This window comes from Podarcis gaigeae, assembly GCF_964106915.1.
Source record: "Podarcis gaigeae genome assembly, chromosome: 10".
NCBI lineage: Eukaryota > Metazoa > Chordata > Lepidosauria > Squamata > Lacertidae > Podarcis > Podarcis gaigeae.
Window position 1 is genome coordinate 22,250,046 of NC_139686.1, and position 27,844 is coordinate 22,277,889.

General features: G+C 45.4%; 2 protein-coding genes across 3 annotated transcripts in view; one reads left to right on the forward strand and one right to left on the reverse strand.

Annotated features, from left to right (window-relative positions):
• Positions 1-2,741, reverse strand: part of TMEM178B (transmembrane protein 178B) — a 271,646-nt gene extending 268,905 nt beyond the window's left edge. Inside the window, exon 1 of one of the 2 annotated variants that reach the window (XM_083700894.1) lies at positions 140-2,741. In XM_083700894.1, coding sequence (XP_083557020.1) covers positions 140-521 — 382 coding nt within the window. In that variant the 5' untranslated portion in view covers positions 522-2,741. The remainder of the gene's footprint in view (positions 1-139) is intronic. The other variant, XM_083700895.1, reaches the window with a different exon arrangement.
• MRPS33 (mitochondrial ribosomal protein S33) overlaps positions 1-27,844 on the forward strand; it is a 211,550-nt gene that overhangs the window by 176,658 nt on the left and 7,048 nt on the right. The window lies entirely within an intron of this gene.

Here is a 27,844-nt window from a genome sequence, read left to right on the forward strand (position 1 = left end):
ACTCTCTCAACTGTGATTGTTGGGCTAATGGGATAATCTAGTGGGTGCACTTGTCGGCATTGCACAGTATCTTTGCACCTGGTTTCAGCTTATTCAATAAACTTATATTGGACAACTGCTTCTGAGAAAGAAACCCTACCTTTAGCAATGAGCTCCTCCAAGTCCAGGTCAAATCCCAGCCGGTGGCATTTCCTCCACAGCCCCATGTTAGTAGAGTTGTACTGTCTGTTGCACTCATCAACGGCACTCATGGCAAAGAGCTGCCTCCTGTTTCTTGCCAAGAGAAGTTTCCCTTCCCAACGGTCCAATCTAGACCTGCTGGCTCTGAGGGGCAGGTTGTTGTTAGAGTTATAAATGAAGCCGGGGTCATTCCTCCGGGTGGTGATGCTTTTGCACCGTTCCCTGTGCTTCCTGGCATCAGTTTCATACCAATGGTCAGAGCAGATCGCCACAGCCAGCATGCCTAGAGCACACAACGCTAAAGAGAGACCGGCATAGAGCAATAACCTTCCGGCAGCCATACCTTAGCTTCACAGAAAGACCATGGACATCTTCACTAGGTGGCAGAAAGCCCTTTGAACTGGATACCAGGTATGAGCCCAGCTCTTGGGCAGGTGTCACTGGACAGTGGCTTCCTTCAGTGATCACATAGAAGCAGGTGGAGATACATCAAACTCTGGGGGAAGTGAGGAGAGGAAAAACTTATGCTCCAGAAGGAAAGAATCCTGGGCACTCATTCGCTTTTTCCTATGGGCAAGAGTAGGTGGGGGTGGCAAAATGGCCAGGAAATTCTGAAGCTTTAGCTTCAATCAGTCTGCTAAGGCGGAGAGGTCTTGTCACTGGCCAGGAAACGGCAGTCAGTGGTAAACAGCCATCCCTTTCTTGTGTCTGGCCATCTGGATCAGTCTACTGAGCCCTTGCAGACTGAACCCACCCAGAAACACCAGAGGGGGGCTTTAGATAGACAGATATTCTACCTCTCTCAGCCCTTTAAGGGGGCCACATTCAAGGAGTAGAAACGCTTGAAAATCAAAGTCCAAGAAAAAAAAAAGCCCCAATCTTCAGCTTCCCAGCCTCCAGCAACCTTGCTTCTAAACACCAGGAAGCCTGCGATGTGAAGTAGAGTGTGTTTTTATAATGATGGTGATGATTTTGCAAGAATCCTGGTCACGGTCGATATGCTTGCTTGTTTCAGAGGACAGGCAGCGAAGGAAGAAAGCTGCCCTTTGGTCGATTTCAATCCTGGGCTTTTTCTTGAAACACACACACACAACGCACATCCAAGCCAGTCCTTTGCCTTCCTAACGCGGGAGTCCGGTCGCCCTGCTCCGTCGCCCCAGAAGTCCTGCAGCTTTGCAGCAATGCACTGACATCTTGGTTCTCTCGCCGAGCCGCCGCCGCCGCCGCCGCTCTGCCTGCCTGCCTGCCTGCCTGCCGACTGCTCCGACTCCTCCTCTTCGCCAACTGATTCAGCGCGTTTGTTGTGCTGCTTTGCGCCCGTGATCACGGCAACGTAAGGGGAGAATCGGCGATCGGCGATCGAGAACGCCGGATCACGGGCGGAAGAAGAGCGGCTGGGCTCTCGTCGTGGCCATCGTCAGCGGCAAGGAGGCGCACCCACCCGGGCACCCTGCCGCCCTCTCTGTCGGTTCCTCCCCCGGGGAGCGAGTGGCAGGCGGCGGGAGGACAGGCACGCACAGAAGCGCCGGGGAGCTTGGAGGCGCCGCGCGATTCAGCACCACGGACAGCGCCAGCTTCCTTCCGAGAGACCCAGCCCGCGGAAGATGTGTGTTTCCTCCTGCTGCTGCTGCTATTGCAAAGCGGTCCTCCTCCCCCCCCTCCTTTTTTCCTATTCTCCCCCCCCCCTTTTTTTTTTTTACACCGGGGCTTCCGTTTTCTGTTGAGCAAGGCTTTCCAACGTACAGATCCTATATATACAGACAGACACACACACAAAAAAAAATGGGGAGTCTTCGTTCACTCCCCGCTTACCGTTGCAAAAAAGAAAAACCCCACCCCGATGAATTAAAACACGATGGTAAATGGAAGGAGGGGGCGCCAAGCAGGAGAGGAGGGGGGGGTAAAATTAATAAATAAATAACGCCAGCCGATTCCACTCAAAAGGAGGAGGGGGTGGGCAATAAGCCTTTGCCTTGTCAATAGCTCACGGTCTGCACCATTTCCTTGCCACACGGCCTGATCTCCGTTGCAAGCAGCGCTATCTTCCTTTGTAGGCTTTCCCTCCCCCTTTTCGTAGCAGCTTCCTACCCGGCGCGATCCTGCCGTCAACAGCTGGAGAGATTGTCTTCTTCAGACATTTTGCTGGGCCGGACCTCCTTCCATCCCGCTTTTCTCCTCTAACGGGAAGAACTCGCCCATTGTCGCCAAGAGGCTGCCGGGCAGGTGAGATAGAGAGAGCCGGGGAGCCTTCGCAATGGCATTGCCCTCCCCCCGCTTGCAGGGCTGGCTGGCTGGCTGGCTGGCTGGCTGCTGTTGCCCTTTTAATGCCCCCGCGCTAATAGCTCGAATATAAGAGCGGCTCCAAGTCTTCTGCCCACCTGGGAATCTCGCCTTCTTCAAACACGCCACCCTGCAGCCTTGGCTGAAGCCTACAGCCAGAGAATACAGAACGCCGAGCCAAAAGCTAGTGATGTCACCCATGCAGCGTGAGCCTCATTCCTTATTTCTCTAGCCTCCTTAAAGATAAACTGCACTCCTTCTCCGAGAGAGAAAATGCCTGGAGATTCGTCCTTTCCTTAAAGCAGGCAGAATAAAAACATGGCTCTGTATGCTGGGCTTTCTGATTTGGGGTCACCATGCCCTTTAAACCAGCCTAAAAACCCTAAATGGTCCTGTTACACACTGTTACATGCACATGCCGGAATCTAAATATTTCAGCATGCTTGGAAATCTGCAAATCTGCAGCACAATCATTGTGAGACTTTTGCACAAAGGACCACTTTCCTATACATTTTTTTTTGGGGGGTGTACACATGCACACACACAGTAGTGTGGTCCAAATGATCATGGTAGCTGAGTTGTCATATCTCAACCTCAGACCCCCAGTTAGAAAAAGAAAAAGGAATATGAAGATTACGGTGCAGTCGTATACATGCCTAGTCTACTCACAAGTAAGTCCAGTTGGGTCTGATGGGGACTTACTCCTGGGTAAGTATATTGCAGCCGTAATCACCTACCATTTATACCGCTGGTGTGCAGATTAAGGAGCACTGTAAATTATTATGTACAGCCAAAGAGCTATATGTATTATTAATGAAACCAATACATAAACATATTCCAGACATGTATTTAGACAAATAGGGTTGTCAGCTACTCTGCATTTTCAGAGAAGTCCCTTGTGTTAAGAAGGACCTCACAGAAGTACATAGAGAGAATTGGGCAAACTAAACCATACAAGGAGAGGAAGGTTTGGATGTAGGAACTCCATGGTGCCTTCACAAAACTTGTGAGAGTGTTGCAGTGAGGGCGGGAGTGAATTTCTGCTATCACCCAGATACCTGCATCGGTATTTAGACAACACAAGCTGATTTTTTTCCCCTACTACATTACATTGAAAGTAAACGGAGCGCCATGTCTCTTGAACCCTGGCTGTTGAATAGCAGCACATAGTATTTCCATAAAATGTTGGGAGTATGAAGCCGACCTATCAGGAAAGACCATTTGTCCAACTAACCCAGAGTTGCTTACTCTAGTTGGCAGCAGTTCAACAGCAGGGCTCTTTTTAGGAATGGGATCTCTGCCCCCATCTAAACCCTGTCTAGCATGGTGGGTCGGTGGTTTGCATCATTCTGCACAGTTTTAAAGCACTTGTCATAATCTGTACAGTTCGCTTTTTACTCCCTTCAACCTCACTGCTTACAATTCTCCACCAACGCACAAACACACACGTACGCGCGCGTGTGTGTGTGTGTGTGTGTGTGTGTGTGTGTAGTTGCCAACTAAGTACAGTGGTACCTCAGGTTAAGTACTTAATTCATTCCGGAGGTCCATATTTAACCTGAAACTGTTCTTAACCTGAAGCACCACTTTAGCTAATGAGGCCTCCCGCTGCCGCTGCGCCACCAGAGCACGATTTCTGTTCTCATCCTGAAGCAAAGTTCTTAACCTGAAGCACTATTTCTGGGTTAGCGGACTCTGTAACCTGAAGCGTATGTAACCCGAGGTACCACTGTATAACACTTCATGCAGCTGTGTTGTTTTTTAACTGACTCCTAGGACTTCACCCCTCAGCGCTGACTCTCTGGTGCAAGTCCTTGGCTGTGGACATACCATACATTTAAAGCACATTCCTCATAGTAACCTGGGAACTCAAGTTTTTAAGGCTCAGCTACGGGTAAACTATAGTTCCCAGGATTCTAGAAAAGAGGCCCGTGCTTTATGTGTATGGAGTGTACACAATCCTGGGTCCTAGCTCCTCTCCAAGACCTGCTTACAACTCAGCCATGACACAACAGAAAACTGAGGTTTCAAAAAAAATCAACATTTCCAACGATTTATTATAAAAACAAAATGTATCTCTCTGGTTGTCTGGGATAAGTGTCAAATGTACTGAGATAGTGTTTTGCTCCAAAAGAACAGATACGTTTCAACCTAAAAACATAAACCGTAGAATTCTTAATCCAAAACTACACACAATTTCAATATTTGTCAACCTCGGCAACAAATTAAATGTGGCTTTCTCTCCAATGCGGTGAAACAAAAGCTGAATCAAATTGGAGGCAGGGGAGAGAGAATCTGAATTTACAAGCACAAGTCATGTCAGTTCGCAGATTTCTTGCCTGAGGACAAAATTGACAGATTTGTCACCGGTGTAATTATGCCGCAAAATTCAGAAAAGTTGTAGATAGCTGTGTGGCCCCATTATAAAATCCAAACTTCGCAGTACGGCAAGACTTTTAAGACAAACCAGGATGTTAGAAATGATGTTTTCAAGGTCTCAGAAACAAAGTTATGTGGCGTTCATAATCATTCTCTCATCTGATGCTTGGAAAGGAAATGTAGAGGGCAAATATTCCTTTTTTTTCATATATCAGCATTTGCTGGAACCGATCGCATCCAAGTATGAACAGCCATGTGACATGATTTGTCCATTTGTTGTTGCAGTCCTGCAGGCTCCAAGTTCTAGATGTGTGGCTAGAATCAGGATGGAGGACAACTTCCCCTCCTGGTTGCTATGTCACCAGATGCGCTTTGCAGCCACCTCAAGGTTCGTGGATGCTTAGCAACTGCAGGAATGTTTTCTCCATTTTCTTCAAACATCCAACAAAATAGCTAGCTTGGAAACTGATAAGCCACTTCTATTAGAGAGAGGAGGCATTGGCTGGCTAGATTATTAGACCTTGGTCCTCCAAGATATTGCTGAACTGCAAGTCCCACCATCCTAGAACACTAAACATACTGGCTGGGGTTTACAGTAATTAGAGACTTAAAACAAATGGAACATCAGTGGGCTACGATGTTTGGAATATGACAGTAGTTCATCTATGAGTCTTTATCTAACTACATTAAAAATCATGACTTAATCCATTATGCCTTTAGTACTGCCACTTAGTTGTGGCAGGGCATGGGAACCTTTGGTCAAACACATAAACCCTTATTTCTCCCCTAATAACCTTGCTGAAATCAGTACTTAAAATCAGGGCAGTTCAATTGACCATCTTGATTCAAAATGGCATCCAACGACAAAAACACGTACATCTTCAGAACCAAAAGTTGGCTATGATCTCATGAAAGGTATCCAGAGGCACAGGAAAGGACAAAATATGTAGAAGAACATACCAGTGGGGCATAAGTGTGATCACAAGCATTAAGCAAAAGAAGCTTTGTTGTACTTACTCAGAGCATTGGGCCACTTGGCTCAGCATTGTCTACACTGAATGGCAGCAACTCTCCAGAGTTTCTGAAAATTGTCTTCCCCTCAGTCCTTCCTGGAGGTTATGGGGATGGAACGTGGGGCCTTCTGCATGCAAGGCATGTGTATACCACTAGGCCAGGCATGGTCAAACTTGGCCCTCCAGCTGTTTTGGGACTACAATTCCCATCATCCCTGACTACTGGTCCTGTTAGTTAGGGATGATGGGAGTTGTAGTCCCAAAACAGCTGGAGGGCCAAGTTTGACCATGCCTGCACTAGGCTATGGCCCTTCCATGGAGGCAAAGAAATGTTCTTACAAGACTTCAGATCCACTACCCCACATCTGATCCCTAGAAGGAGGCCCTGAATGGCCAAGAGGCCTTGAGTCCTCAGCCAACTCATAGCTCTTTCTTTTTCTGAGGCCCTCCCTTCTCCCTCTCTCAGAAAAAAAATTGCCAACGAGTGTTGTCGTCACCTTCTCCAGGCTTCAATGCTTTATCATCTTGAAAAAGGCTCAGAGAAATTCTTCAGCTGCCTCATGAGACCATCTCCTGTCAGCAGCTCTCATTGATGAAATGTCAAAAATCAACTTGAACCACTTGCCTAATCAAGGAATAGTCAGCTAGGCATCAGAAGATGTTAGGCCTTGATTGGGGAACCTTTGGGACTGTGTGTGGCTGCCCTGACCACTACAATGAGCCACTGAATTACATATTATAGCAGGGGTAGCCCAAAAGGCGCCCTCCAGGTGTTTTGGACTGCAATTCACATCATCTGCAGCCAGCAGGGCCAATTGTTAGAGGTGATGGGGTGCTGTAGTGCAAGAACGTCTAGAGGACGGCACATTGCCTATCCCTGTGTTATAGCATATGTGTGGGCAGCACCATGTCCTGAATTGACCCTGCCCAGCCAGATTATCCTGGGCAGGAAGGGACTGCAAGACAGTTTCCTGCCCTAGTTAAGCCTTGCTTGAGAAATGAGGTCTTCCTGAGCTTTGCCATGGTCATGTATCCCAGCGTGGAGAACCCCAAGCCATGCAGATGTTGTCAGACTCCAAGTCCCATCAGTCTCAGGAAGCAGTTATATTTTTTATTTATTGTGTTTATATGGCACCTTTTTTCTCCAAGGAAACATACATGGTTCTCCCCAGCTTCATTTAATCCTCACAACAACCCTGTGAGGTAGGTTAGGCTGAGAGGCAATGACTGGCCCAAGGTCACCCAATAAACTTAATGGTCGAGTGCGGATAGAAACCTTTGTCTCTCAGTGGGATTGTAAGGTAATTTTTAAAAATTGGGAAATGATATACAACAAATTGAAGAATATGTTCCATTTAATATTTTTTTATAAAAAACCTGAAGCATTTTTATTAGGGATTGTAGGGAAAGATCTGCCAAAAAAGCTGAAAAACATATTCATGTATGCGACAACGGCCGCGAGAGTTCTGGTAGCACAAGGATGGAAGACTGACGAAACCCCAACTAAAGAATCATGGCAAGAAAAATTGATGGACTATGCAGAACTGGCAAAACTGACAAACAAGCTACGGGACAAGGATAACTGTGACTTTAAAGATGAATGGGAACCCTTTACAAAGTATTTGAAGACACAACAAAGTGAACTGGACTCCTTGGCTGGTTTTGAATAAACATTCACAAACTTTTTGTTGATAATAATCAGCTGGATAGTTTGAGGATTTCTACAACTGTGTAACATACAGAAAACAGCATTTTTAGAGAAATCAAAGACGAACTGAGGGAAGTCAGGGGTGAAGATGGGTAGGTTCTGTGGGGGGAGGGAGGGGGAGGGAGGAAAACTGGTGGGGAATAAGGATATGTTTCTGGATAATATGTTTTGTTTTAATTTTGAATAAAAAGTTATTTTTTAAAAAGAAAGAAACGCTTGTCTCTCAAGTCCTAGTCCAACACTCTACCAACCGGCTCACATTTTCCACATCTCCAGTTTAACCTTTGCTTGTCCTTCACTTTGGGCTTGCTTCTGACTCCAACCCCCTGACTTATCCTTTGGTCCTGACTACTGGTTTCATCAGAGACATGACTACTCATCTCTTATCCCTGCATATTGCCCACCCCTGACAACCAGCAGCCCTAAATGTTTGGTTGCTTTCTCAACATTGCAGATTGGACTGTTTGTATACTACTCCAGAGCATTAAACAAAAGAGGGGAGAGTAATTTAAAACTTTGTGCATAAGGAACTCTATGTGCCAGGCAGATGTGGTGAGATTTATGTGACGTGCAGGCATTCAACAGGTAAAACTCTCCTGTTCACTGCATCTCCCTGTTGGGAGAAAGCAGTACCGGTCAGATTTCTACTGGTTGCACATTTATTAAAGGGACACAAGCCCCTAATGGGGAAAACATGGAAATCCCTGCACGCACCTCTGAGCTTTCCATAAACATATTTTCTGTGTTGTGAGAATAATCACTCTTTTTCTGCTTTGTTTCCATATACTGGTTTCCTTCATATACAGATGGAGGAGGGGGGGGTGAACTGGAATATCCCTATGACTTAAATAAACCTTTCTTTGCTTAGACAATATCATGGGCGTAGCCAGGGGGGCAGAGAAGGGCAGATGCCCCCCTAAATCAAAAAACATCAATAAAAAATACATAGGAAACTGAAGATCTGCCCCCCCCCAACAAAAGGCCTGCCCCCCAGCAAAAATCCTGGCTACACCTATGGACAATATGCAACACTCCTCCTTGGTTATGGTTCAGAATGCGGGCCGCTGAAAGGCTAATTGCCTTTGCAAGGGGAGCAGCCTCATCCGTCCCCAATAAGTCTTAAAATGCGGCTGAATCCTGTTGTGCCAAATCCAGCCAGGTGCCCGAACCAGGTTTTTGCTCTGCTCCTTCTCCAAGCTGAGCCATGTCTCCTGCTCCCTCCCACCTCCCAGGTGGGAGAGGCTAGACTTCTTCATTTATGATGATGCAATGCTGGGGCTTGTGGCCAAACAATTCTGCAGGATGCAGGTTGGTCCGGGTTTTACCTTTGGCCCGCTGAAAAGGAGTCTCTCTCTCTCTCTCTCTCTCTCTCTCTCTCACACACACACACACACACACACACACACCCCTTGCATATTATTTCATCGCTTGCGCCTGCTCCTCCATCGAACGACAACCGAGGGCTTCTCCCCAAAGGCTTTAAGGCTGTGATCCTGTGCACGTTTCCTTAGGAGCAGTAAGGCCCGTTGAACTGAGTGCGTAAATAGTACAACACAGGACTGCCCTTTACAGGCTGCAGTCATGAGCGCGCTTTAACCCTGGGAGTCAGCTCCATTGCACTCAGTGGGATTTACTCCTAAGTAAGCAGGCGCAGAGGGACGCGGGTGGCGCTGTGGGTTAAACCACAGAGCCTAGGGCTTGCCGATCAGAAGGTCGGTGATTCGAATCCCCACAACGGGGTGAGCTCCCGTTGCTCGGTCCCCTGCTCCTGCCAACCTAGCAATTCGAAAGCACGTCAAAGTGCAAGTAGATAAATAGGTACCACTCCAGCAGGAAGGTAAATGGCGTTTCCGTGCGCTGCTCTGGTTCGCCAGAAGCGGCTTAGTCATGCTGGCCACATGACCTGAAAGCTGTACACTGGCTCCCTTGGCCAATAAAGCGAGATGAGCGCTGCAACCCCAGAGTCGTCGCGACTGGACCTAACGGTCGGGGTCCCTTTACCATTACCTTTAAGCGCGCACAGACTGTGAAAGGGAGCGCGGATCAGGTTGTCGACTTGGAAAGTAGTGCCCATTGAACGTAATCGGCCTTACTTCCGAGTAAAGGGGTGCCCTTCCGCTTCGGTTCCAGCCTCCTTGCAAACTCTCCTTTTTCCCTTTTTTGTTTTTTTCTGCTTGTGTGTCTCACTGTCTGAAGGAGAGACCCAGCCCATCTTGTTACTAAGGTTTCCTGGGTTTCTTCTCAGGCTTATTAAAGGGAGGCGCGTCTCCGCACAAACAGATCATTATTAAATTCCCTGCCACCCACCCCACCTCCGCGCTGCCACCGGCGCGGCGGGTAGGCGAGCGCAGTCTCGGTGGATCGGAGAAGAAATGACTGTAAAGTAGGAGGAAGAAGAAGAACAAAGCTAGTCCATTGATCTGTTCTCTCCCAAGCCCCCCGCCCCCCAAAATAATAACCCTGGATTGTGAAAGCCCATTTCGTTAGCGGGAGCAGACCTGATGCAAATCATTAAGTTGGGCTCTCAGCATCTGGACTATGGGATGGGGGGGGGAGAGAGAAATACAGGAAAGGCAGCAATTTGCTAGCACAGTCTTCCTCCAACTGCTCCCTTCCAGATGTCTTGGGCTACCACCCCCATCACGCTGGCTGAGGTGGCTGGGCGTGGTGGTCCAAAACATCTGGAGGAAACCAGGTTGGAGAAGGCTACCCCAAAAGGAGAAGATAGCACCACTGAACTTAATGGGTACTGTTCCTTTTCTTAATGCAGGGGGTAGTCAGTGTGGTGCTATCCACATGTTTGGGACTACAGTGTACAGAGCACACTGGCTAGGACTGATGGGAGTCCGCCACTGGAGGGTTCTGCACTGGCTGGCCCTGTCTTAATGGAGTCTGGCAAGCTGCACTTGGAGCTTCTTGGTGGATGTTTGCCTCCATTTAGAGTTAGCAACTAGAGGACCATCAGCTAAGTTGAGACTCTATGATTCTGTGATTCCTGGAGAATCCAAAGGAAGGATATTCCATCCAGCCCAGTACTGTCTGCTCTGGGGGTATTGTGGTGCTCCAGGTATTGTTGGTCTACAATCCCCATCTTCCCTGACCATTGGTTGCACTGGTTGGGACTTATGGGACTAAGAGGACCACCAATTCCCCCTTCCTTTTTAAAATAATTTTGCATTAAGTTTTTTGTTTATTAAGAAAAAAATATACATATAAAACATAGCTATTTCAAACATTAAAATGCAGAGTTCTTTCGAACCCTTAGATCTCCTTCCCTCCCTCCCTGGGTTCCATCTTTAAGATTAAATTTACTGCATCTTTTACCCTTCTCTAGTTATTATATAACCATAATTACCATTAAAACAATTCCACATTACAAGTGTCTTTACATCCCTGCCAAATATTTTAACTGTTTACACTGGTCTTTTACTCCAGTCTTTAGAAAAGACTTGATCTTCCTGGTTTCGGATCTTCCCGTCAGTTTCACCATTTTTCTCATACTCCATTGGTTTCATCTGCCATTCTTCTTTAGTTGGTATTTCTCCTTCCTTCCACCTCTGGGCTACTAGCATTCTCACTACCATTGTTGCATACATAAAAAGTCTTTTTTCTTCTCTTGGAAACTCTTCACCTATAATACCTAGTAAAAAGGCTTCTGGTTTTTTAAGAAATGTATTTTTAAACATTTTCTTAAGTTCATTATATATCATTTCCCAGAAAGCCTTTCCCAATGTACATGTCCACCACATATGGCAAAAAGTGCCCTCTTTCTCTTTACATTTCCAACACAGCTTAAAACTTGTTTTGTACATTTTAGCAATTTTACTCGGTGTTAGATACCAATGATACATCATTTTCATATACTTTTCTTTCAACAAACAGCATGCAGTAAATTTAATTTCCTCTTTCCATAACTTTTCCCAGGATGAAAGTTGGATATTATATCCAAAGTCTCTAGCCCAATGTATTCCTGGTCTGTTCTGATCACCAGTGCCCCTAAGGCATGTCCAGCAGAGATATTTCCCATCCATCCCCTGTTTCCCAGAACTTTCATCTAGAGATGCAAGGGATTGCGATTAGACAAAACACATGTTGCATGCCAGGGTGAGGAAGCCATGGTGTTTCAGAAGTTTTTGGACTCCCAATTCCCATCAGCCTCAGCCAGCATGGCCTATAGTTATGGATGATGGGAGCTGTAGTCTAGCGAAATCTGGAGGGCCAAAGGTTCCCCACCCTTGCTGCATATTGAGCACTGGTCCCTCCCTATGGTGATGCCTGCTTTCATTGCCAGTTTAACAGCGAAAGAGACATGTGGCTGGAAGAGCAGCTGCAACAATGAGACTTACCGGAAGATTTCCTTGTGGTTTTGAAGAGCACCACCCCTCTTCTGTCTCACATTTGCACCCTTCTCCCAAGGAGCTCTGAGTAGTACTGTAGGCCATTGTAGGGTTATTCCAATATTATTTTCATGACGACTCTGTAAGGCTAGTTAAGCTGAAAGAGTGTGAATGGCTGATGGCCCATCATGGATTTGCCAAGCCAAGTCCAATGCTCTATCACAGCATGCCCTCTTAGGAAGGGAACATGAGCAGCTAACCATGGGCCTCGTGGCTTTATATGGTAATGAAAGGGTGGTCTCTCCTCCAGTGACCACTACCTGGAAAAACTGTTGTTTCTCAAGCTGGGCTAAGATGTGGAGGATGTGCAGTGGTGAAGAAAAAGTACTAGCATCTAACAGAGTCTATGTGGCCTTCCAGATGTTGCTGAATTATAACTGCCATCATGCCTGGTCATTGGCCATGCTGCATGGGTTGATGCAAGCTGGAGCCCAATAACATCTAGAGGGCTCCAGGTTAATCAGCCCTTCTTTAGATATTCGTCTACCACACCAAAATCCCTTCAGCCTATGTCCTTCTTTCATCATTATTTTGTATGCATCTAAAGCCTAATGGCCAGAAATATATATGTGGACTGTTCACCTGTATGCATGGAATGAGTAGTGTCCAATGAGTACATATGGCCATGGATTTAAGTACAGTAAATGCATGTCTCACTGCACAATTCTACAAATCCCTAATTTGAAGTAAGTCCAATTGAGCTCTATGGATTTGGCTTCCCAATAAGTGGTAAAGGATTGCAGCCTGACAGCTGTAATTACTTGGGAGTAAGTCCCAACTGAAATCAATGGAACTTGCTTCTGAGTAAATAATGTTGAATTAAACTGCATGTCTTATGGACTTTCACTGAGTTTCTTGTTAGATAATGCTAACATCCTAAGCAAATATATCCTAGAAGTAAGACCCACTTAACTTGCTCCTGAGTAAATATGCTTATATATCAGAATGTGTCAGTGCATTTATGATTTCAGCCTTGAAAGCAACTTCTATCAAAATGACTGTGCCCTCCTAAGGGAACCTGGTTGTGATTGTAGCATTAGTTTTAAGAGACGCTTTCCACCTCCTTCGTTTATTTATTTTTTCTGCCTTTTGCACCAAAATGACCTTCATTGTATTTTCCCTCCTTCCCCCTCCACCATTTTTTCCCCTTTGAAATAAAAAGAGTTCAGTGCCATCTAGTGGGGGAGGGGGTTGGGAATCCAAAAGCAGCTGCCTTTTTTTCTGGGATCAGTGGTAGGCAGGCAATGTAGAACAATGGCTTTTGCCTTCCCCTTTTTGTGGGAAGTAAGAGCTAATTCACACAAGACAGATGGATCTCAAAGCGTTTACCTAGGAATCTGCCTTTGAGTTAGATGACCATCTAGGTCAGAAATGTCTGCCTTCTCCAACCCAGTGCTCTCCAAATATTAGACTCATAGAAGTGTAGAGTTGGAAGGGACCCTGCAATGCAGGAATATGCAGCTGTCCCATACAGGGACTGAACCTGCAATCTTGGCATTATCAGCACCATGTTCTAACTGACTGAGCCATTCAGGACATGTTGCTGGATGGCAGTCTGACAATTGACCATACTGGCTAAAGCCTGATGGGAGTTGAAGTCCAAGAACATCTGGAGGGCCACCGGTTCTCCATTTGTGGCCACCAAGGAACAATGTGGCTGTAGCACAAAGTGAATTTGCTTTTATTTGGTTCAGGGCTGACCTTTATGTTTTTGAGCATGCTGATTGCTGTTTGGAGCACATCCACCCACACATTCCTCTCTAGGAACCCTATTTACCTCGAGCCCTGTGAGTCTTGGCATAACTGGGGGAAAGAGGAGAGAAACACCAGCTGTGCTTTATTGACTGGCTTTCGGCCTGGAGATTGCTATTTGAGGAGCCCTGCTGTGGGTTAGCAAGCAGCTGCCATTGGTCTGCCCCAAAGAGGATGCTACCGCTTTTGGAGTCACTACTTTGGTGTTGCCACAAATGTGCAAGTGCCACTCTCTTACGTTTATTTATGGGACCTCCCCGCAGAGGACCTTAAGGTCCTTGAATAATCATAGTTTAGAGGTCCCTAAGGAAGTCAGATTATCCTCCACCAGGCCAGGGCCTTCACAGTGATGGCTCCAACCTGATGGAATGCTCTGTCCCATGAAACCAGGGCCCTGCACAGGGGCGCCGACTTATAAAAAATATTGGGGGGGCCCATACCGACTTATAAAAAATATTGGGGGGGCCCAAGACCTCCAAACTGCTGCTGCTGGGGGAACAAAAGGGGCGAGCCCCGGGCTGCCTCGACCTTAAGTGAACCTGTGAGGGCCCGCCCTTTGCGGCAGCCGATTGGCTGCCGCCGTGGGCAGTGAATATTAATGAGCTAGGGGGAATCCCCGCTTCTCGCGGGGCTGACGCCAGCCCCGCGAGATTGTTGATGGGTCGAGAGCCTGCAACCCCACCCCCTCTCTAGATCGGGAGTGGCTTTGTTTTAACTCATTACTGAATGTATTTTAAAAGGTAACTATCGTCAAACAAGGAAAATAAAAAATACCAACATAATTTTGTGATTTTACAAAGCATAATATAACTAATAATTTTCTTAAATTATTTGGGGGGTGGAGCCCCCCCAAATGAATTTTTGAGGGGGCTCGGGCCCCCTCAGGCCCCATGGAGTCTGCGCCTATGGCCCTGCAGGATTTAACTTCCTCCCTCAGGGCCTGTAAGACAGAGCTATTCCACCTGGCTTTCAATTTGAACTTAGCCTGATCTTTTATTCCCCTTTCTTCCCTCCCCCTCCCCTTTTTATGAAGATTACCTGCTCTGGGGTCCCACAGCTAATTCTCCCCTGGTCTCCTTGCTGGCCCAAATAGGACTAATTTAGCCAGCTAGCCCTAGTGATCATCTAATGTTTATTGGATAGATCCAATAAATTTCCCCCTAAATTGATTTTTGAATTCTGAATTTATTGTTATTCATGTTTTATACTGTATTTTATGCTTTTTTTTGTTCCATCTATTAGTGTTTTAAATTTGCTGTTAACTGCCCTGAGCCTGGTTTTCTGAACTGGGAAGGGCGGGGTATAAATAAAAAAATATTATTATATTATTATTATTTGCTGTTTTGCTAGTGTGGGAGATTTCTTGCTGTGGATGAGCAATGATTCATGCTACTCAGGGCGAAAGCCAAGGTGGGGATGAAAGTGGGGAGTCCATTGGCACAAAGCGAAGGGTCCTTTGTATGAGAAACAAAGAGAGAGTAGTCAGCTGCCCCAGATAAGAGATGAGATGGGAACCAATGCTAAAGACCATTTGTTCATTTCATTCAGCTGGATACAATTTTCTCTGTCCAGGTTAAACTGGAAATCTTAACAGTTCTCCTTACTGCAGTTTATGAAGAGGATGGCAATTTGTTTATGTTGTGTACTGGATTTGCCATTATGGATTCTGCATTTTCTCTCTCTCTGTCTCTCTGTCTGTGTGTGTGTGTAATTGTATTTCTTTGTGCCCCACTCTAGGACTGAAATATTCAATGAAGAGTGGGTTATAAATAGAAATAAAACAGAAAAATGATCATAGTGCCAAGCATATAGTCCTAAACTCCTAGAAAGGGAAACTTAAAAGGAGAGGCAGAACACCCTTTCACTGTGTTGTAACTACCAATTTGTTTCACATATTTGAATGGAGCAGATTGCGGTAGTCACAGGGGAAGGTATCACAGACAAAAGCTATGGCAGGTTTGGAAGGGAAGAGGCAGCACAGTGGGGTAAAAGATGGGCTCTGGCCCAAAGGGAAAACTCAGGGATCAGCAGGTACTGTTAAGAAAGGCACCCTCTTAAAAGTTTTGACCAGCTGAAAGCTATAAGATACATTAAAGGCAGTCGGAAACTCCCCCTGAATAATGCATAACTCCAGTCATAATTCATGGTGTATGAATATTTGCTAGCTCTATGCAGTCTCTGAGGCTGTGTGCATGAATGGGCTCTCTTGCCTTCCTTCTTTTCCTCTCTGCCTTATTTCCTAGCAGGACTATGTTTTGCAGGACCCTTCTCTAAATGCATTAGAACAGGCATAGGCAAAAGCCAGCACTCCAGATGTTTGGGACTACAATTCCCATCATCCCTGACCACTGGTCCTGTTAGCTAGGGATGATAGGAATTGTAATCCCAAACATCTGGCGTGCCGGAGTTTGCCTATGCCTGCATTAGAAGAATCCTGCTGGTTCAAGCGTCCCTGCCAATCCAGCATCCTGTTTCTCACCTTGGCCAACCGATGCCTCTAGGAAGCCCACAAGCAGGGTGTGAGAATAATAGCTCTCTTCCACTGCCTCTGTTTTTTTTTAATGATATTTTATTAAATTTCAACAAGAAAAAAGGTTACATAGACAACAAAAGAAAATAAACACAAGAAAAATACAAAAACCAAAAATTCAACACAAAAACAAGAAAAAAGGAAAAATAAAAATAAAATCCCTCCTTTCAAATTTTCCAAGATTCTTTTACTTATTTTCCTGACTTCCTCACATCTCCCTCTTTGTATTCCAATTAAAAATTTATTCAGCAAATTCACCCTTATTACTCAAACCACTTCAATTTTTTACATTAATCTCATTAATCTTATCTTCTTAATCTTTAAAATTATTAAATTTAAACCATAATTAGCTTTTCTGCTAAAGCCAATTGCTTCCTTTCCAGCTTCTCTTAATATTTCATTAGTATTACACTAATTCCATAAATATAGGTTTGTTACAAAAAGCAATTCTCATTCTAAGTTTATCCAGCGTCCCTTTTCCTGGTTCCGGATAATGTCAGTCCTTATATCATTATGTCCTCCTCAGTCCGGTGTTCTAATATCTGAGGCCCTCAGGTCACTTCCAAGCCCCCTCTGCAGGTTTTCATGTTTCTGTTTATATTTACATACATCCTTATTCCCTGTTGGGTTCTTTCGCATTCTCTTCTCTTTCTCTTTGGGGAGCCAGTCTCCAGGGAGTTCCGTACAATAATATTCTTCATTTCCTTTTATCCAGTTGTCCCATTCCCCGGTGATGCACTACCCAACATTTAGTTTGTAATCCAGAAAGCAATTATTCCAGAAATAATCTTCCACCTGTTTCACAGTCCCACCAGAGATAAAAAATTTCTTAAGTCCAAAATTTGGCCAGTGTCCTCCAAGTTCCATTTCCCAATGTTGCAACTTTTGATCATGTAGGACTTGAAGTCTCTTTGTCTTTTGAGGTGCATTTGCAACCTCTTCCATCTTTCTCTGCCCTTGCACTTGCTCTGTTAAGCCAACTTCCTGAATGAATTGTTGTGCAGTTTCTGTAACTACATCTCCCATTGGCACCTCCTTGCTGACTGCAGCTGTTATATAGTCCATCTTTTGATTCATCAAAGACATTTTCTCATCCAGCTGCAGCAGCACATCATATATTTTGTCCAGGGCAGATAAAACTTCCTTTCTAGTTCAGGTCAGGGAGCTAGTCCCACGGTCTGGTTTTCCCAGTTACAATGTTCTCTTTATAAATTGTAACAAAACACACTGGCAGACTTCCTCTAGGGGGTGTAGTTACTTTTTGGCATCCATTTTTAAAATGTAACCAGAAAGGAAAAAGTTACTTTCAATTTTCAGATATTTTGTTTCCTTTCAGCATAAAACAAACAGGCAGAAGGCAGCATTGGAGTTATTTTTCCCCTTTTCCAATTCTGTCTGTCAATTTTTTCTAAATTCAAGTTGTAAGCATCACCGGCAGTTTCTTTCCTGTCATTCCGTCCCCAGGTTAGGGACAGTGGAGACTTACTTTCTTGACACACACTCTGCAGGATTAAAAAGTCAATTTTTCCCCCTTTCCACCTGCTGACTAGGGGGATTGATGGTTAAGAGTGCAGGAAATTCCAGGCTGTCAATTTACCCGGCTTTTAGCTTGTAAAATCTTTGCTTTGTTCTTTATACAAGGAACGGGAGGCGGACTTCCTGTTTACACCTTCCCGTCTCAGCTCAAATTTAAGGGTATTTTTAAGTCCAAAAGTTTCAATTATCCTACTCACGGTTGTTGTTTAGAGTCCGAATTATCACAGGAAAAAGGACAGCGCTCTCCGACATCAGCTGTGCAGCTTCGCTCCACAGAAGTAGCGAAAAACTCATCACCGCGCCATCCCCCGTCTCACTCCGGAGCCCTTTGTAGGGTCCCTTTGCCAAACGGGGGGGGGGTGCAAACGGTGCCCGCTGAGTCTCACAGTCACAGGCTTCTTCCACCTGCGGTTTTCGAAAGGGTCCCCGCTTCGCTGCAGCGGTAAGACCCGATTTCTGTGGAGCTGTCTCCCTCTGAATCAGAGGGAATCCGCCATTGTTGGAGGCGCCGCCTCCGGAAGTCCCCTCTTCCACTGCCTCTGATCTTGGGAGTAGCATAGAGCCATTGTGACCAGTAGCTTGGAATGGAAGGAGGCTGTGATTTCCATCCCATCCTGTGTTTGCTGCTTCCATGCCACTGCACTTCATATTCCACTAATACCATCTGCTGTGGCTGAGCCTAATGATGTAATTATAGAATAAATTTCAATGAATAGGGAAACCTAAAAGCAATGCAGAAAATAACACAACGATTTACATAGCATTTATGGACTAAAGGAGACATGGTAGCAAATGCCACTCATATACACTTGCATGGCTGGGTCATCTCATAGAATCATAGAATCATAGAGTTGGAAGAGACCACAAGGGCCATCGAGTCTAACCCCCTGCCAAGCAGGAAACACCATCAGAGCACTCCTGACATATGGTTGTCAAGCCTCTGCTTAAAGACCTCCAAAGAAGGAGATTCCACCACACTCCTTGGCAGCAAATTCCACTGTCGAACAGCTCTTACTATCAGGAAGTTCTTCCTAATGTTTAGGTGGAATCTTCTTTCTTGTAGTTTGGATTCATTGCTCTGTGTCCGCTTCTCTGGAGCAGCAGAAAACAACCTTTCTCCCTCCTCTATGCGACATCCTTTTATATATTTGAACATGGCTATCATATCACCCCTTAACCTCCTCTTCTCTAGGCTAAACATACCCAGCTCCCTTAGCCGTTCCTCATAAGGCATCGTTACCATGCCTTTGACTATTTTGGTTGCCCTCCTCTGGACACGTTCCAGTTTGTCAGTGTCCTTCTTGAACTGTGGTGCCCAGAACTGGACACAGTACTCCAGGTGAGGTCTGACCAGAGCAGAATACAGTGGCACTATTACTGTATTCTCAGTAGTGCTCCGCCCCCTTGAAACACTCCAGAGACATTTCAGTGGGAGTGTTCCCATTGATCAATGTGAATTGCACCCACAGACTCATTGAGAAATAGACCTGGAGCTTAATCCTGCCTCTCTCAAGAATGAATGCCTCGTCTCCACAATGCCAGCCCCAGCTGGTGACTTGCTTTGCTGCGAACGGCTGGCATCCAATGAAATACAAGGCAGCAGTTATTTTTAGTCAACATTTGTGAATGTTAGGAAATTGCTATAGGAGGTCTGGAGTTGAGAGAAGGAAAACAAGAAAGAAAGAAAAATCCCACAGACCCAATGAGGAGCATTCCTCCAAAGTTCTTTATATTTGCAGGAGGACAGAAAAGAAAAACCTCATTCTTTTGTATCTTTGCTGGCAGCTAGTCCCAGCTGAGTAGCTTTACTCAATAGCACGAAAATATCTATAAGAACAGCTGATGCCGAGGATGAAAAAAATCTATTTATAAAAAGCCTACTGCATCCATCTACAAGTTTTGAATTTTTCTCCTCCCCATGTTCCTTAGGACTGGATCATTTGCATGAAAAATGCACTCCGTGGTTCTTCAGAGTTCATCTGTGCCTGCAGCTTCTGCTTTCCCACCTGAAAACCTAATAGTTTTGTGAATATTGCAATGGGTTTCTGTAAAAATGATTAGATCACAAAGCACAGATTATAAATTGAGGCGGTGGCAAATGCACAGAAAGGAGAGAGGAATTCTCAAAGTGAAGAAGACCTGTTTTCCCCACTGAATCTCTTAAGCCACAATGAAGAATGGAAGTAAAGGTATAGGAAGAAAAATGCTTTAATATTTTCAGCAGCGTGGATGCTGCCCAAAATGGTTTCTTGTTGTAATTACCTAATGATGGAACTAAGGCCTTACACCCAGAGGCTGTGTGTTCCTTGAAGGTGGATCACTGAGCTGCCATTGTGAGGCCTACTCCATTGGCTCCCAATACGTTTCCGAGCACAATTCAAAGTGTTGGTGCTGACCTTTAAAGCCCTAAACGGCCTCGGTCCTGTATACCTGAAGGAGCATCTCCACCCCCATCATTCAGCCCGGACACTGAGATCCAGCGCTGAGGGCCTTCTGGCAGTTCCCTCATTGTGAGAAGTGAGGTTACAGGGAACCAGACAGAGGGCCTCCTTGGTAGTGGCGCCCACCCTGTGGAACACCCTCCCTTCAGCTATCCTATCTTTAAAAGACATCTGAAGGCAGCCCTGTTCAGGGAAGTTTTTAATATTTAATGCTGTACTGTTTTTAACATTTGATTGAGAGCCGCCCAGAGTGGCTGGGGAAACTCAGCCAGATGGACGGGGTATAAATAATAAATTATTGTTGTTGTTGTTGTTGTTATATTAATCCTAGTCATAGGAACATAGGAACCAGCCTTATCCTGAGCCAGACCATCGATCCATCTAGCTCAGGTTTGTCTACACCAGGGGTAGTCAACCTTTTTATACCTACTGCCCACTAATGCATTTTTCTTGATGGTAAAATTTCCTTACTGCCCACCAGTGCTCGATGGAAGGAGGATTCAGCTTGTGCCGTAGAACCCCCTACCGCCCCCCTAGAATCCTGAAATGCCCAGTGGGCGGTAAGGACCAGGTTGACAACCCCTGGTCTACACTGACTGGCAGCCGTTTTCCAGGGTTTCTGGCAGAAGCTTTCCCCAGCCCTACCTAGAGACTGCTAGGGATTGAACCTGGGACCTTCTCCATGCATACAAGGCAGATGCTTCAGTAAGGAGCCTCCATGTGCTTTTAGACCAGCGGTTCTCAACCTGTGGGTCCCCAGATGTTGTTGGACTACAACTCCCATCATCCCTGAGCTCTGGCCTTGCTAGCTAGGGGTGATGGGAGTTGTAGTTCAACAACATATGGGGGCACACAGTTGAGAAAGGCTGCTTTAGACTATATTTTGGTACTAAGGCTGAACCACAATAAACACTAGGGATGAGGTTAGCATGGCAACATAGGACCCCCACAGAAAAGTCATTGCAATGCGTTCCCTGTCAATTTAGCATCCAAAACAGGGTGTGGAGGTGGTGGACACAGGTACTGAGCGAAGTCCTTTCCCTAAATCTGAAGTAAGTACAGGCAGATGTTTACAATTGATGCTCCTTGAACTACACTTGACTCAACCTTCTTGGTGCAAACCACTGCGATTTTATAACTTAGCTAGTGTGAAGTTATGGGTAGAGGCTGAGGGCTTGGTGAGTATGTCTGTAGTTCCTTATCCTGGCATCTGAAGGTGTGATTGAATTCAACTTAAAATGGATGTTGAAGTTTTTTCATCTATACCAGCAGTCCCAAAATAATGCTTAGACTCCATACAGCACATTTCAAACAGTCCAAAGGGTTTCACATACATTATAGCTTCCTTATATAAGCATACTATAGACCTGCCTCCGACTAATGATTTATTTTACTTCAAAGCTATTACAGGCCTGGATGACAAATGGGAGCAATTACTCCAAATGATACACCTTGGCTTAGCCCTGGGGTCCAAGCCCCCTCTCCATCTCTCCTGGCTTTCCAATCTCTTGCAAGCCTACACCAGTAATTTGACCAAAAGGATAGATGCACAAGTGTGGGGTAATTTATTCTCATCTTAGAAGCATGCTAGAACATAAGTTGTGTAGGGCTTATTCAAGAGAAATTTTATAAGTACAGAGGGACCATAGGTGGCCCAAGCTTGAAGGGTTCCTTAGCACATTTTTCCTACAACAAAGAAACCAATGCTTCCCCTCAGGCAGGCTTTCCTGGCAGTGGTGTCACTACTCTGGCACAGGCCACTACTGTTTTGATTTCCCATAATGCCCTGAGTAACACTAAAGGTCAGCCATGTTCAAGACACAAACGCTGTAAGGTCACCAGCTAAGGAGCGAAACCAAGTACAGTGGTACCTCGGGTTACATACTCTTCAGGTTACATACGCTTCAGGTTACAGACTCTGCTAACCCAGAAATATTACCTCAGGTTAAGAACTTTGCTTCAGGATAAGAACAGAAATCGTGCTCCGGCGGCACGACGGCAGCAGGAGGCCCCATTAGCTAAAGTGGTGCTTCAGGTTAAGAACAGTTTCAGGTTAAGAACGGACCTCCGGAACGAATTAAGTACTTAACCCGAGGTACCACTGTATTTGACTCTGAAGCTGAAGCTGCTGAGCAGGGGCACAACTCTTAGGGCTAAAAGGTTTCTGACAACTCAGAATCTGAGAGAGAGGCACAGTCTCGAGTTCCCAGCAATCTTCCCGAAAACATAGGTTTTGAGGCTTCAGTAAATGCTTCAGCCCCTCTGATACACACATGGACAGACGTCCAATAAGGACATTTGGAATCTGGTGGCCAGGAACCCTCTGAATCAGATCCTACAACAGCAAAGGGTCAGAGTTGGGCACCTTCCATAAACAGGAGGAGATGATCACAGCATAGCACAGCCAGAAGGCACCTGGGCCAGACTTCCAGATCTCCCTACAAGAACTACACTGAGCACAACATACCACTTAACACTGCCAATGATTCACTCTCAGAGGCTGTTTGTGATTTTGAGAGACTGCTTGTTTTGGCTTTCTATGGCCAAGACCCTGAGGGTGAGGAGGAAAAGGGCTGCTGGTCCATGAAGCTCAGCATTGTGTACAGGCGTGGGATGGACCTTGGGGGTCTTATATTTCAATGGCACCCTGTGCATTGCCCAAATTTGGCACCCCTGCCCCACCTCTCACACTCCATTCCAAGTCATAGTTGTGGCACCCTTGAATACAGTGACTAGCAGCAGTTCTCACTATTTCAGACAGAACGTGTATTTGGAGAGACGTGTTTTATTAGGAGCTGCCACCCCTGCTTGCTCTGTTTTCCCTCTTCTCCCATACCTGGCCAGACTCTTTACACCTTACTCATCCATTGCAGCTCACTCCAAGCACCACCCACTTTTAAAGGAGGGGGAGGCGTGGTTTTCTGAAGCACCTCCCCCACTTTGTTGAACCTCGATGCAGCCATGTTTAACAGGGGAGGGCAAAGCACTCTGTGAAGGACCTCCCCTGTCTTTGTTAAACACCTGACCTGAGCAGCCTGCCACTCTGTTGTTATGCTGGAGTTGGCATGACTGCCTATTGGCCACGCAAACTGCAGCATGACAACAGCCTTACATTTTTATCTATATAGGAAGAAATGCATACTTTATTATGCATAACTGCATATCTAAGTCCAAATTTTCATTTAAAATCCCAGATTAAGGTGGACTATTTCTATTCGGTCCCATTTCTGCATTAATCTGGGATTTAAAAACAAAAACCAAAAGCACATGAAAGTATAGCTAAGTTGTTAAATATACATTTTTAATTCATTTTTTAGTTGAGAACTTCATTGCAACGATCCAGGAAGCACACGATCTAGTGGACAGCTAATTCGTATATTAGTCCAGGAGACACAGATTGGGTTAATTCATATGAGGATTTCCACAGAGCCATTTTCTCAAACATAGAACTTCTATTGCTGAGTGATAGCTCCCCTCCAGTAGTGCAATAGCAGGTCTATATAAGTGTTGCTTGCTTCCAATTTCCCTCAGTGACCTTTTTGATCCTCGTCTCACACAATGACTCAGTTAACACGTGAAGCTAAGCCAAACCATGGCTTAGCATGAAAGAGCAGGCATGCAGGTTCCCATAATGAAGATCACAGCCATACCACTCCTCTCGCAGTCCTGCCACTGCCATGCTACCAGGACTAAGCTAGGGTTTGGCTCAGTGTTGCCTCTCGCCCCATACAATCCATGAGCTGTATCTAAGATTTGTTCTTGGCCTTGCTGATTGCGGTTTTTCTGGGGGAGGCAGACACAAGTCTGAGTTTGGATGTAACACTGTGCTAAGCCACAGGACCAGGTGAGGAGCATTGGCTTGATATTCACTCAAGGAAGGAACCTGCTCATTTTTTTTTTAAGAAAGTTTTTTATTTTATTAAGGATTTTCTTGTTTTACAGAAGTGTAGTGCCTCGTTTTTGTTTTTTTCATGTAACATTTTTACAAATCCATTTCATTTGTTGAGGCATTAGGGGGAGAAGAAGGGGAAAAAAGAAAAGAAAGGGGGGTGGAGAGAGGGAAGATGGATAGGGGTGAACCTGCTCATTTGATATAGCTTAGCAATATTTGCAAAACGGGCCACAGAGAAGCCTCCTGAAAAAATGGAGTAGCCTAGCTGGCATGAGAGAGAGGCGCCTTGACCATACTTGCAGATTCCCCCCCCCCCCCAAGTGCTAACAGCTGAACACAACATACCACTTAACACCTCTGATGACTAAGGGGGCTGCTACTAATTTTGAGAGACTATTATCTTCCCAGGGTGTTACCTATGGATTTCTGTTTTTGTTTTTTACACTTGGGCAAACACAGTTAGGCATAGATAGCTGCGTTTCTTCAGTCTGGAAGCCCATGATGAATGGGTGAGTTTCCAGGGGAGCTCTTAAAAGGGTAGTTGCTGCAAGAGTTTTATCAGCACAGTGCCAGATGTTTCCATTACGCCTTTTCTTTTCAGCATGCTCTGTCATTTAATTCCGTTTTGCAATAGTGCATGATGACTGAATCAATATGCTTTTGCCACTGATTTCTTCCACTCCTTAAAGAGAAAACAGCTTATAAAGGGAGAGGTGGAGGGATGTGTGTTGGGTACTAAGTTGTACTGCATGAGCCTATGACTGCTTACTCAGAAGTAGGTCCCACTGATTTCAATGGGGCTTACTCCCAGGTAACTGGCGTTAGGATTGCAGCTGAGCGAGTCAACTGCAATGAATCTCTGTTGTCCGGGGATCCCTTAAGTCCCAGACATCCCCCCATGTATTGCAGCACTTTCAACTCAGTTTCCCATTCGCAGCACTTTAGCTTCTGCATTATGTACACTACAATGCATAATGGGGTTTTGTGGGCCATCTAATGCTGTTTTGAAACCCCTGGAGAAATGTGTTCTGTGAGTTCCAAATTCCCTTTCTAGAATTAAGATGTAGATCTTCTCTAAAATGGTTTGTGAAGACGGATGATTCAAGTATCTTGTTGTGTGTGCCTATGATATTGTGCATCGGAAGATCACACAGCACGTAAGAATACTGCGTTGTTGTTGTTGTGTGTATGCTCATCAAGCCCCACTCGCTGGATCATCACCTTGTCATGGTGAGTGGGCTTGCATGTTCCTATGACCCTTGTGAGCTCTTCAATCTGAGCAGGCTGAAAGCAAAGAGTAAGGTTACCGTAACTTCCGTCATAGAGCTTTGGTATGCTGATGACAACGTAGTGTGTGTACGCTCAGAGGATGACCTCCAAACCATCCTAAATATCTTTGCAGAAGCTTACGAAAAGCTTGGCCTATCACTCAATATCCAAAAAATCAAAGTGCTACACCAACAAGTACAAAATAACCCCTCTGAAGCGCCACAGATCCAACTCAATGGTGTAACGTTGGAAAATGTTGATCACTTCACCTACCTAGGCAGTTACAGTATCTTTCCACAAGGGCCAACATTGATGCCGAAATCAAGCATCGCCTGAGCTCTGCGAATGCAGCTTTCTCCCAAATGAAGCGCAGAGTGTTTGAGGACCGAGACATTCGCGGGGAAACCAAAATGCTTGTTTACAAAGCTATTGTACTACCAACCTTACTATATGCTTGTGAAACATGGACCACTTATAAACACCATCTCCAGCTCCTCGAAAGATTCCATCAACGGTGTCTCCGAAAAAGTTTAGACATCACTTGGGAAGACAGGTGAACTAATATCAGTGTACTGGAAAAAGCAAAGATCACCAGTGTTGAAGCAACGATTCTTCAACATCAACTTCGTTGGACTGGTCATGTTGTGTGGATGCCTGATTACTGTCTTCCAAAGCAACAGCTGTATTCCGAACATTAAAATGAAAGCGTAATGCTGGTGGTCAACAAAAGAGGTTTAAAGACTGTCTCAACGCAAATCTAAAAAAATGTAGTATAAACAGTGACAACTGGGAAACACTGGCCTGAGAGTGCTCCAGTTGGAGAACAGCCTTAACCAAAGGTGTCATGGGCTTTGAAGATACTTGAACTCAGGACACAAGGGAGAACTGTGCTAAGAGGAAGGCACGCTTGGCAAATCCACACCATGATCAACTCCTGCCCGGAAACCAATGTCCCCCACTGTGGAAAGATGTGTGGATCCAGAATTGGCCTCCACAGTCACTTACGGACTCATTGTTAAAACCGTGTTTATGGAAGACAATCTTACTTGGCTACGAGTGATTGCAGAAGAAGAAGAAGAAGAGGAGGAGGAGGAGGAGGAGGAGGAAGCTCCTGATCAAGCAGGCATTCTATCATGGGATCTGCAGAGCCATGTTCATGATCTGGATGAAATTATATAGGAGATGGCAACACTAATGCAAACATAGTTCTTTCCTTATGTAAACTTTGCTGCTCATCAATCCCAAAGATTGCCAGACAGATAGGAGAGAGATCAGTGTGTGCTGCCCACAAATACACCCCCTCTCCCAAAAAACCCCCAGCCTTTATCAGCAATGGTAGTGGCCGGAACAGTAATTAATCTGTTTGTCCATAGTGGCATACAATAAATCAACAATAGAGCAGGCAGCTCATGAGCCTTGGTTGCAGCATCAACAATCACTAGAAAGCCTTGTGATGATGCCAGGAATCCCTTTTTTCCCTGGAAGCTGTCCAGAGTGGCTGGGGAAACCCAGCTAGATGTGTATGGGGGGAGCATTATTGTTGTTGATGATGATGATGATGATGATGATGATGATGGGGAATGCCTGTAGCTCAGAGCCCATGCTTTTCAAGCAAAAGGTCCCAGTTTAAATTCCCAGCTTTTCAGATCAAAGTGGGAAGGACCCCATCTAATCCCTGGGAAGGGGGATTAACTGTTAAACCACTCTGGGCATTGTAGTTCTGTGAGGACTAGAAGTCTCCTGACAATGTCCAGCACCTTTTACAAACTACAGTTCCCAGGGTTTTTTTTTGGGGGGGGGGGGACCAGAACAGTTTAATGTGGTATAATGCTGCTTAAAATGCATACACTATACACTATGGGGCCCATGCAAGAGAGAGGCAGATTCCACAGGAAATAACGCTCCACAATCTCAGGCATTTAAGGTCCCCACGCTATGAATATATGGCAGAAGGTCATAAATGCAGATCCCCATACCAAAGTAACCTTAAACTATTGTTCTGGGAAGCAGCCAGTCTGCAGTTCCCTGAGGAAAGTGGGAAAACAGAAGTGAGAGCAAATGGGGGCCCCAAACCATTTATGGCTTTATGAATTATACAAAGCCTCCTCCATTCTGCCGAGAAGTAAACAAGGCACCTTGCGCAAATGACGTGAGCTCTTTTGTTTATTGGTGTGGCTTTATGGGCCACACTTTGCCGGCACAGCGCCCACCCGCCTGCCGCCTTTGTGAGCCACTGTGCTACCTAATAAAAAGCAGCAAATAACGCTATCAACACATAATGCGCTTCAGTGAGAAGGCTCTTTTATTTCATCCCATGCTTCTATTGAAACAAACTTTCAGATTTGTTTGCAACTGTTTTGAAAATAAAAAACAGGAGCACTTATTCCACACTTTTCAGTGCCTGCCAGTTTTACTTTGTGGGTAGGGAGGTGAACATCAGTATAATGATGATGATGATGATAATTTA